The sequence below is a fragment of the Miniopterus schreibersii genome, assembly GCF_964146895.1.
Source record: "Miniopterus schreibersii genome assembly, chromosome: 6".
NCBI classification, from domain to species: Eukaryota; Metazoa; Chordata; class Mammalia; order Chiroptera; family Miniopteridae; genus Miniopterus; species Miniopterus schreibersii.
In genome coordinates this window covers 49,797,255-49,809,764 of record NC_138107.1, presented here as the reverse complement: position 1 = coordinate 49,809,764, position 12,510 = coordinate 49,797,255, and the positions used below count along the sequence as shown (strand labels likewise).

Genomic DNA, 12,510 nt, shown 5'->3' with positions numbered 1-12,510 from the left:
CATACTCAGGAAAAACTATACAACTATGAAGTTTTACAACTTGGATGAATTTTTATATTAAAAATATAAGTAACAGCAAAATGACTACCTATGGGCTAAGGAAATGTATTTTTAAGGAAATTTCATTGTCATTCTGTGTTAAGAGCATTTTCTAACAGTTCCATTCTCTATATTATGTAGGACTTATGTGTTGTTGTTGTGTTTTTAATTTAACTTTTGTTTTTATTAAATTAGTACAGCTACATTAAAATGCTATATTAAAATTGTATTCCCTTTCACAGTATAATCTAAAGAATTATCCAGTGGTCATTATAATTCAAATGTATAAATATCTACTTTTTTTATAGGTTGTTTTAAGTTTACCAATAAAAAATGAAAACCATTCCCCATTCTTGTATGAATTTTTTAAGTGTATGTATTATCATATGTATAAATCCCCAAACAATCTGCTTTGTTATTGTAGAAATGATTGCATTTTCTCTTGCATTTATATTGTGTATTTCTGCTAGCCATCCTGCAAATGGGTCTCTTTAGATGTAAAAGCTACTGTCAAGCTCTCTGTTGTTTGGATAAGGACAGTACACAAAAATCACAATACAGAGGGATATTTTAGCAATTATGTGTTTTCATTGTGGTGCACCTAGATTTAACATTTCAGTAGTGTGATCACGTAAAATGAAGACAAAAGAAAAAGGAAGCCAGAAGAAAACTGAATAGCAGAATGTTTTTAATGCTCTACAGAATTAAGCTTCGCTTATGGAAAAATAATCAAATGCCATAATGTCAAGTACGTTCAGTTTTGAAAAATAACATTTCTAATGTACTGTTCCCAATTAAATGGGGCAGGGATGATTTTTAATTAATTGGAAAAGTGTCATGTCCAGTAACTGTGCTATTCCTCTTAATTACAGGATAATGATAAAGTGAAGTTAAAACTTAACTTTTGACAAAATGGTCTTTGATGTAACATTTATATTTGACTTTAATGGATTAGTTTAAGTTTTGTTATATTTTTGACTTGCAGATTGCTTTGGGAACAGTTACTAATGTGGAAGAAGCAGTGAAGTGGATAAGTTACACTTATCTTTATGTACGGATGAGAGCAAATCCATTAGTATATGGCATCAGTCACAAAGCTTATCAGGTAGGAAACTCATTTGTAAAAAAAAGAAATCAAACCTTCTTTTTAGTTTTGTAATCTTTACATGGTATGAGGATAAATATTTGCTATTTCTGCCTCATCTGAAAAGAGGTAGCTGGAAGAAAAACAAAGAGCTGTAATTGTTTTTAGAAAATACTAAAGAAAATTAAATTTGGCCCCTGCAATTATTTCACTTCATTTATAGTATCTCTTTTCGCACTGACACTAATAAGTTAATCTTTATATTATTATCAATTTATTATTCAGATATATTTCCATTTGATACTAATATTTTGCTGTCATTTTTTTTTTTTTAAGCTAAGATATATTTAGTTTTTTGAATACTCCAGACATGAGGGAACTTATAGACCACTCTTAATAATAGGCAATCTGTTCTCTTATCCAGTTCCTCTAAGCCCGTATTCCTAAATTAAAAGATGGCATTGATGAGTTATTATCTTAATAGTTTGGAGGCTGTGATCAGTTCTGTACACATAGACTGAGAGTGAGATGCATGTGGTAGCAGCTATTCCTATGAGCTCTGCAGTTGTGTGGTCCACATGGCTTGCAGATTTTGTGAGAGCTTGTCTTTTCTTTAGAACTCTGCTTTATACACTGTAAATGCTTCCTAATTACAGATAGAATCCAGTTGTTCTCTAATGAAAACATTATTTCACCATCATCATATGGGTTATTCACTAGTGTTAAGTCAAAATTAGCGAAGAAACTGAATTTAACTTAGAATTACAGTTTTACTGCATTAACTAATAACTTGCTTTTTATCTATATTCTGTTGTTATCAAAGCAGTTGCCAATCTTTTTTTTTAATTTTAATTTTTCTTTTCCTGTACAGTACATTTGACCATGGGAAAATTGAAACTTAAGACTTAGAAGGAAAAATACAAGAAAAATAGCAGCAACAACTAGTTCTGAAGCTGCTAATCTGAAATCATTAAGTTTTTATACTTAGGTTGACTGTAATTGGGATTCAACTACCATTCCTCTGAGTTAAAATACACACTATTCTTCAATTGGATATCTTTCTTTACAGCCAAATTGTTCTCAGTTATAAAATGTAGGTGCATTGTAGCCTGTAAACCTTAAAAATTTTAAGGAATATGACTCTAGCTATTCTCATTACAAAATGGTCTTTGTGAAAATAGTGAGTGACACTATGAAAATATACTGAAGAAGTAAAAGAAAACAAAACACAACATGTATTTTCATGGGCTAAGCCATCTCAGTTCTTGACACAAGACAAGCACATCAATTTATTTTTAAGTACTAGGTTAATATCAGAAGTAATTTTTGTATAATTTTCCAGTATAAGGAAAGCAGTTTTTTTTTTCCTTCTCAAGTGCATGGTTTTACTACCTTCACAGTTCAGAGAATCTCCCCTTCCTTTCTTTTTTTAACTTATGTGTTTTCATTTTATTACTTAATATGAATTTGTAACCACAATACCCATGTGAACTAACACAGATCATGCAGTTTAACATATTTTTCATGGTTTAGTACTTTGTGATTAATAAATGTTTTCATAAGATGAACCTGACACATGCAGTGCATCACTTGTAGCAAATATTTAAGACTTTATATTTGCTAATATGATTCTTGGCTTTATCTTACTTCCCTACAGTTCATTTTCTTTGCCTCATTTTTCTGATTTTTAAATTTATTTTAGCTGTATACTCTCCCCTCGTCTCTTTAAAGGCCATATTCCACTTCATTGCTCATGACCAGTGAGTGATCTTTAGGACCTGGCTTGTGTGCGTGCGTGTGTGTACATACATATACTCACACACGCATCATATTCTAACAAGAATATTTGTTAATAAATGTTCTTTCTGCTTAGAAAAAGTCTATAATAGTTTGAAAACTATTCAGAATTTATTATTACTTTATTTTACTCTTTGCATCTATTAGTATTATTATAGGGGAAAAATGGCTTTTCCTATCAGCAGTTATGAAAGCTACCAGAACTCTAAAACCATACTTTGAAAGGATAACTTTGCATTTATTTTTGTACAGTTTTACTTTGACAGAGGAAAGCATTCTCACTATCATTTCTCCAAATATTGATAAAGTAAGAACATGGTTTGATATTTTAAAATCCTTGTTTACTTAAGTGTGGGAGGGAGAAGACAATGATATTTTTCTTATAGCTGATTTCTCATCTTTCAAATCTTAGAGAGTATGACATCAATTAAGAATTTTAGATTCCATAATACTACTGTCTGAAGATAATATGCAGATTGGTAATTTTAGTGAATTTTATAACTTTATTCCATTGAAACCAAATAAATTTGCGGTTATTTAATGTAATAAAATATTTTCTAGTTATGTCCTAAATTTATAAGCATGTACTTCTTTAAAAATTGTAATAAAAAAGTTTATTCTAACTAAAACAAAATTTTTAATTTTCTTAAATACATATATGTAACTCTCTAAAGAAAAATAATATCTAAAGAAATATTAAAGTGTTTATATATTTTTGTCTCTATAGATGGACCCGTCATTAGCAAAGCATCGAGAACAGCTGGTCATTGAAGTTGGACGAAAACTAGACAAAGCTAGAATGATTCGTTTCGAGGAGCGAACTGGATACTTTTCCTCAACCGATTTGGGTAGAACCGCCAGCCACTACTATATTAAATACAACACCATTGAGGTATTAAATTGAGTGGAACAAATACAATAATATGTTTGCTATTAGATGCAGATACTTTCTAGATGTCAAAATATAGGGTTAATGCAAAGTAACAAAGGCTGTTAATAGAACAAAATGCTTTTAACATATGAATTCAATAATATACAATCAATAAAGACAAGAAAAAATAAGACTTTAAATAGTAAGAGTCCCCTTGCCATCCTGTTCAATGAGTATATCCCAAGCATTAGACACCCAAGCCTAAACAGTGGAGCATGTTGGTAAGACCTGTGGAATGAATGCCTGAGTGATTTTTAGGTGGAAAGTGATGGCTTAACGATATCCTTGAATAAGAAGTTGAAAAAACATTTAAAGGTTATTAATGAACACTGACTAAAGAAGAGTTAGAAAAACTAATAAAATTATTAGTCTACCTAGCTATACCATTTGGACAGTTTAAGAGATTTTTAAAGTTAATTTTGCTACATAATTTTAGCCTTGCTTGTTGGCTTTTAACAGTGTTATGTAAGACCAGATGCCACTATAATATTTATACTTTAAAGAGCACATGCATGTCTTTATGTGTGCTTATATGCATATGTATGTATATACGTATGTTAATGCATGGGAAAACTTAACAGTGATTACCTATGAGGAAAGGACTTAAGTTTGAAGAGAAGGGGATGGGTTAAGATGAATTTTTACTTTTTTTTATTCTTACAGAGAGAAAGTTTAGATTTTTTTCTTATATTCATTTTTATTTTTGTATTTAAGTTTGTTTTTAAATCACAGTGTTAATAGAAATCAATAGAGTGAAATTTCTTCAGAAATATGAAAACCTAGGCCTATATGAAATCTAAGCTTTGTACTTATTTAACATGTGCTTGTGCATATGGCAGGTTTTAGAAGCACTTTCATGTGCTTACTAGCTTTTCCTTGCCTTTCTCCAGATAAACTATTTGTCTAGCACCTTAGGTTTCTTCAGTCTTCTAACATACATTCCCTCACAGCTGTGATACAGTGGTTCCTCAACCCAAAACATTTCCCTGCCCTCTGCTGCGTTCATCACCTACGCACGTCCACCCATTTTGTCCCCTATGTAACCTTTCTCATTAGTCTACCTGGTAGTGTGTGGGTGCCAAACTACATCTGCAGCCTGTTTGCAGCTCTCTTTCAGGAACAGTAGCCTTTCTTCAGCTTTGTTTTTAATTCTATGTGGCCTTTTACTGATCTTTTTCTTCCCAGTCCTGAATTTCTGTATGCCTTCACTAATAATATTGTGGTATTTTCACCATAATCTTCAGGTTACATACTTTTAGTTACTCCTCTCTGAATTTTGTATGCTCTATGGTCAGCTTAAATTTGGAGAATGGTAGATTCCCATGTGCCCATGCTGAAAATAAGCCAAGACCATAATGTTATGCTGAACATATTTTAGATATCTAATGTAGGTTTCATTAACTGATTTTATTGCTCTTTTTGCTTCTAAGGAAGGGTCTTCTCTAGCAAATTATATTTCAGGAATATTTTTTAATCTCTGGTAGATAAGCAGTGATTTGGAATAGCATGCCACAGACATCATAACTCTGCATTGTCTAGGGCTCAATGTTCTTTAAGAATCTGTGATTTATAGTCACGTTTTTAATTTAAAATATTTTACTGGATCTTCTATATTAATCAAATATAACACTTAATTTGGTAGACCTTCAATGAACTGTTTGATGCTCACAAAACAGAAAGTGATATCCTTGCTATAGTCTCCAAAGCTGAAGAATTTGATCAAATCAAGGTAAGATTACTTGAAGCTTGAATCAAATGCATGTAACATATATGTATTCATTCATTTATAAAAACTTATAAGTAATTGTTATTCCTGATAAACTACAAGCTGTATGGCACTTCTCATTTGGAGTACCAACAATTTTTTCCATGTATCAACAATGGCCAGTTCCTATCCTAGATTATGATATTATGTCATACCTGACATCATCATTCTTTGCTCTCTCCTGCAAATCAAATATAATTTAAGTGGGTTTTGCAATAATGAAATAGGCAAAGAATATAGTATGTAGCTTTTTGGTTTGTTTGCAATATAAAATTCACTAAAGAAAATAGGAAGGACATGCATGATCGAGACTTAAATACAAATATTTCTGTGCCTGCATTATAATTTAATCTTATTAACAGTGAAAACTTTAATACTTTGAATCATAGTACTTCACAGCTTTAAGCTATGAATGTGTTACACCATATAAAATTATATGACTGTAATGAATGCATTCAAAGATAATTCAAGTTTGCCCTAATCCATTTGGGCAAAGGTTTTACTCTGGTCAAATAAAAAATGAAATCTCATCATTTGAAGGATGGTGAGGTCAGGAGATCTAATTTTTGTGGCATATCAAATTTTTATATGTCAATGGCAATTTTAATATTGGTGATGAATAATAAAATGTAACTGTATCAGCCTCAAGATAATTTCTTATTGTATGTTATTAGCTACTTGTGGGAAAAAATTACTTTACTTTAGCAGACAAAGGAAAATGTTGAGTTATAGCAAATGGAAACCTTTTGAAAACCCGCAATGTGGTTTAATTTCAATATGAATAATTTCAGTAAACCAGCCCAAATAATTCTGTGAAAACATTGATTCTTCCAGGTCAGAGAAGAGGAAATAGAGGAGTTAGATGCCTTATTAAACAATTTTTGTGAACTCTCAGCCCCTGGAGGTGTAGAGAATAGTTACGGGAAAATAAATATCCTACTTCAAACTTACATCAGCCGAGGTGAAATGGACAGTTTCTCCCTTATATCAGATTCTGCGTATGTTGCACAGGTAAGAAGATTACTCTCTTCCCTTTTTCCTCCCTCGTTTACTTTCAGAGATTCAAGGAATTAATTCATACTATACTGTGAATATATTGCTTTGTGACATAATTCCACATTACTATTTTATCTTAGAACTGGTTCTGTTTAATTTGTTCATATTTTATGCCATCCATGCATTAGATCAGGAATGGGGGTGGAATTTGATGGTGAGTTTGGCTTTTTATTTTAGAGTCTAAAAATATCAAGATTTCATTTATTTTGCTATAAATGATAAAGTTCATTTCTTTTACTTACAAAGGGCAGGAATACAGAATATTTCCATCATAAAGAAAAGATTGTGGAACCATTGCAGCTTTCCCCAAATGTTAGAAATATAAACAAATTTTTTACCATTAAATAAGGCTTTATATGTATACCTCACACCATATATTTAGTATGATAAGTCTCTGATTAAAAAAAAAACTTTCCTTCCCTGCTGTTGATATTTTAAAAAATACCGTAGTATAAAATGTTGTAATATTTATATTTTTATATTCAAGCCCCATGTGAAGTAAAGTAGGTTGTTTTATGAATTATTTACCATTCAAATGAGAGGTTTTCTTTACAGACATAAGTTGTTTAAAAAAACATTCTTTCGGCCTTGGCCTGTGTCACCTTGTGGTTAGAGTGTCCGCCCTCGCACCTATATATATTCTCTACTTTAAAAGAATATCATTTTACCATTTTATTATTTTTTTATTGATATAACTGTAAACATGAAATATTTACAAGCATGAACCAAGATATATTGGCAAACAATTTGAATGAATTCAGTAACTTAATCAGTGTAACTAAGACATCAGGTGATGATTTCGTACTACATAAAGTAAATGTGAATGTTACAGAAGCTTTATTTATTTATTTATTTGCATCTTGGATAAGATGTTTCTGCCATAGAAAAATTATGTATGTTTTCTAAACCCTATAGATTCTATAAGCTCCATTGTTTCTAACTTCTTTTGTTTATCTGTTTTTCTGAAAAATGTATTTTTATTTTGTATTTCTTAATGATTTTATATTGAAATAGTTAATGATTTAACTAAAATGTAAAGCTTTACTCGGTTCTAGGTGAATAATCTGGCCACATTTTTGCTTGATTGAAGATTACAAAGATATTATCAGAGACTGGTAAACAAATTGCTTTACAATATAATGTTTACTGTTTCTTCATGATTGGTGCCCAGAAAGTCAATATCAGAACATTAAGGATATATCTAAAGCATCCCTATTTTTCTTAAATAGCTATTATGGGTTTATCATCCTTGAATGCATTAGGTAAATTACTGTTGAGTTTATTATAGTTAAGTTTAGGCCATCAATAGTTCCACAAGCACCCTCTCAGCTCTGTCAAATGATGTTTCCTTCTCTATTTCTGAAACTTTATTCTGTCAGCCCCTAAGCTAAATCCTTGGCTCAGCTATCCTGTGATTTTATAAAGAAGCCTAGATTCAGCTTTTCTAAACTGTACGTGTCAAAGACTTTGGTCATTATTCCCACGCAATTTATATCATTTCAGATAAAATGTCGTTTGTATCTTGTACATGGGATTTCTTCTTCCATTTCTTTCTTTTTTTATATATTTCTTTTTATTGTTGAAACTATTACAGATTCCCTGTTTTCTTTTAGCTTTGAGGAAACAACTGTGGGTTCTGAAAAAATTTTTTTTAATTATATATTTCCAAACACAGTGGAAAATTAGCCTGGCAGTTTTTTATAAGAGTAACTGGAAATAATGATAAAAGACCTATTTGATAGGCACAGTAATCAAAGTGTTCATTTTATTTATCTTTCTCTAGGCATAGTAAGAGCTATCCTCTCATTATTAATGGACATCAGAACTGTCCTCACAGTTCTAAATACCATTTCTGTTCTTAAGTCTCTAATACTGAAACAAAATAGTTGATTTGTCAAAAGATAAATACACATGTCATATAATATGAAAAACTAAAGTCCATAACTCTTATGATCATAATTTAAAGCCATATCATCTGCTTGCTATTTAAAGTCTTTACTTTTTAATCTTTTTTTCTGATTTTGACCAGATTTAACATTCTTCATTTTCAAATACAGATATCATTAGATTTTGTAAGGTGTCTCCAAGTTCATGATTTTAAAAACAGTCATCAATAAAAAATCTGCAAAGTTAATGATAGAGGGAAGGAAGTGAAACAAATGGAAACCAACTGTACAAATGGGACAAAAAGTCTTCAGTCACTGTAACTTTCATATGTCTATTAATGAAGTTCTTCTCAGACCACTGAATTCAGAATCTTGGAGCTAAGTTTGGAATTGTTTAGACCTGGCTTTGAATAGATACTCTGAAGCCTACTATTTGTGTGACCTTGGCCAAATTATTAACCTCACCAAGCCCTTAGCATCTTTATCTATAAAATCAATATCAGGACCGGTCCCATGCAGATGTTATAAAGAGCAAAGGAGATAATATATGTAAAGCTGTTAACATATTGCTTAGCTTATAGGGAGTCATCAATCTGGGTATCTGCACTCATCAGCATTTCCTCTGTTGCCCCCTCGCACTGATTTTCCTCCATCTGTGCCTCCGTCTTCCCCTGTCTCTGAATGGCCTGGTAAATTTAATCACCTCACTATGCGAGGCTCTGGTGTTCTCAGGAGTCTCCTCGCTGTGCTGTACTCGCCTTCCCCCCCTTTCATTCCTGTTTGGAGGGTGGGCTGGAGCTTCCTAAGAACTGGAAGTAAGGCTACCCTCTGAATGTTAAACGGGTAACGTCCACATGCATACAAAGGAGGCGGTTCTTGTGTAGAAATAGCACAGATAATTAGGTGTATATAAGAATAGATGCTGCCCACAGTTAGAGGATGCAGCTTGACATACTCCTTTTTAAACTGAGTCTGAATGACAAATGTATTGGCAGGTTTATAAGTCCATGCTACCTCACCATCAGCCTCCCCCTTTTTATTCTTCAGAACGCTGCTAGAATTGTCCGTGCTCTTTTTGAAATTGCTCTGAGGAAACGTTGGCCTGCCATGACCTACAAGCTCCTGAATCTTAGTAAAGTCATCGACAAGAGGCTCTGGGGTTGGGCCAGCCCTTTGAGACAGTTTTCAGTCTTACCACCACACATTCTAACAAGATTAGAAGAAAAAAAGCTTACTGTTGATAAGCTGAAAGACATGAGGAAAGATGAAATAGGTAAGAAGGAAGCAAAAATGTTTTAATGTGTTCTGTGCATATCAAATATTAAGTAATGTGAATTTTCATATTACTCAAGATAAATTTTTATCATTTTTATGAAATTTCTTTTTTATTTATCTGAATTCTAGCAGAAGTTCCTCCAAATTTTATGATGTCACTTGAAAGAATTAGCAGTTAAAATGGAGGTTAGCCCTCGCTGGTTTTGCTCAGTGGTTAGAGTGTTGGCCTGCAGACTGAAGGGTCCCGGGTTTGATTCCAGCTAAGGACACATACCTCGGTTGCAGGCTCGATCTCTGGCCCCAGTCAGAAGTGTGCAGAAGGCAACCAATCTATGTGTCTCTCTCACATGGGTGTTTCTCTCTCTGTGTGTCTCCCTTCTACTCTCTTTCAGAGAGGGAGTGGAAAAAATATCCTCTGATGAGGATTTAAAAAAGAAAAAAATGGAGTTTAGATCATCACACCCTTAAATTGAGTCTTTTACAAATAGAATCTCAGCTATAAATGATGAGAGTTTGTCAGTGAGGCTTATCCTCAATTTATTTCTTAATATTTAATTCATTCTATACTCTTTTCTTATGTATATTAATAGTTTTATATGAAAAAAATTATGTCTACATTTCTTCAGCATTTCTAAATGAACTTCATCATTACACACATACATATCTTTAAACCCAATTGTTACCAGTGTTATCAGACCAAATAGCACTTGGCCTTCTGCTTTTTATCACATAATACTGCAAAATTATTCCTATATACATTTCCATGCACCTTGACATTTTATTGGACAAACATATAACACATTGATTAGGTAGTATTTCAGATTCTAAATGTGTAGATACTACACATCAAGAGAGTCAGACTGAATAAAAATAAGAGGGAGGATTGCTGCTGCAAAAGGTCCAGAGATGTGAAGAGAGGCTGAGATAGTAGTAAGAAGAGTAAGAAGTAGTAAGAATAGTACTTTGAAGACAGAAGGGAAGTATCAATTTAAATAGAGAAATTAAGGATATTAACTAGGAAAATTGAGAGTATTCACATTGGGGTATCATATGTAAATATTTTATCAAAATAAGGAAGATCACTTTCAAATTTGGATAAACATAAAACATTTGATTTATTTATAAATATTCTTTTACAGTTATATTATGAAGAACCAAGAAAGATTGATACAATAAGCTAATATAAAATAATTTAACATTATTTAATATTAATAAACTGTAATTGAAAAATTTTAAATATATATATATATATATATATATATATATATATATATATAAAACCTATTTCCACTTAGTTGCTTGAACTGGAGTAGGAAAATGTTTATAGTAAGTGACATCTGTCTCTAACTCCCCTGCCCACCTTGGGACTGGCATACATATCTGTATTTTGGAATCTGATCATTTATAAAAATATGTATAAGTGGCTAAAGTGGTTGATTTTGTGCTAGATTGACCATATTTAATATTTTATCTTTATGTTTTTCTGGAAATAGATATGGATGGATGAGTTGTGTTTTATTATTAAAGCATTTACTATCATGGGTATAGAGTTCTGAAATACACTTTGAATAAATTAATGGCTGTTTCAAAAAAACATTAAATATTTTTATAATGTGTCATAAACTAACTAGAAGAAATGAGGAACTATTTATAGCAGTTTGAACACTATTAAGTCTCAGTAATTTTAAGAACCCTATTCATAGCTGAAGAAACCTTGATACTGGTTTTCAGAGCTATGAATTGCTAATTCAAGTTAACTATTACAAAATATTCAAACATGCCAGGTCAAGAATGTCAACTATTCTACATAGCAAATCATAAAACAAGCAATAAAATCACCTTCTCTGAAATCCCATTTACAAGTCAGATTATATTGCTTTTATTCTGTTTGGACACATTTCTTCTATGTGATGTTTTCCTTGCAGGTCACATGCTGCACCATGTGAATATTGGACTCAAGGTCAAACAATGTGTTCATCAGATTCCTTCTGTTACAATGGAAGCTTCCATTCAGCCCATCACACGGACTGTGCTTCGAGTGACTCTCAGTGTCTGTGCTGATTTCAGTTGGAATGATCAGGTAGAGTGGAAAATACCTATCTCATTGTTAAGCAAAAATGTCTCTGCTTCACATTCCACTATACCTCCTTACATCTGTCCTTAGGCATTTAGAAAATTCTCTCAAAAAATATATATTAAAGATTCATTTAAAACATTGTAGTAATATTTACTCTCATCCTCAAGAAACACATGTGGTATAATATATTAATATATCGTTCAGCGCTTAGGATCTTTACATCCTTCTGCTCTGCTGACACCTACTTCCCAAATGTTTTCATGCTTATTTTTATTTTTTTATAATTTTTTTATCCTAACCTGAGGATGCTTATTGATTTTAGAGAGAGGATGAGAGAGAGAGAAACATCAATTGGTTACCTCCGTACATGCCCCGACCAGGGATTGAACCCACAACCTAGGTATGTGCCTGAACTAGGAATCCAACCCACAACCTGTTTGGAATATGGGATGGTACTCCAACCAACAGAACCACTTAGCTGGATCACGTTTTCATGCTTCTCTTTTCACATTTAAAGAAGGAAGGAAACACCCCACTGCACCAGCCCAGAGCATGGACTGTAAGACCTTTCCATTAGTCTAAGTTGGCCGGTATTGGTCA

The 12,510-nt window shown here is 32.2% G+C and overlaps 1 protein-coding gene across 6 annotated transcripts in view; it reads left to right on the top strand.

The window, feature by feature from the left end:
• ASCC3 (activating signal cointegrator 1 complex subunit 3) overlaps positions 1–12,510 on the top strand; it is a 219,494-nt gene that overhangs the window by 114,785 nt on the left and 92,199 nt on the right. For all 6 annotated transcript variants that reach the window (XM_081140696.1, XM_081140697.1, XM_081140698.1 and 3 more), the window contains exons 17-22: positions 1,025–1,144; positions 3,648–3,812; positions 5,494–5,580; positions 6,451–6,627; positions 9,606–9,831; positions 11,759–11,913. In XM_081140696.1, coding sequence (XP_080996822.1) covers positions 1,025–1,144; positions 3,648–3,812; positions 5,494–5,580; positions 6,451–6,627; positions 9,606–9,831; positions 11,759–11,913 — 930 coding nt within the window. The remainder of the gene's footprint in view (positions 1–1,024; positions 1,145–3,647; positions 3,813–5,493; positions 5,581–6,450; positions 6,628–9,605; positions 9,832–11,758; positions 11,914–12,510) is intronic.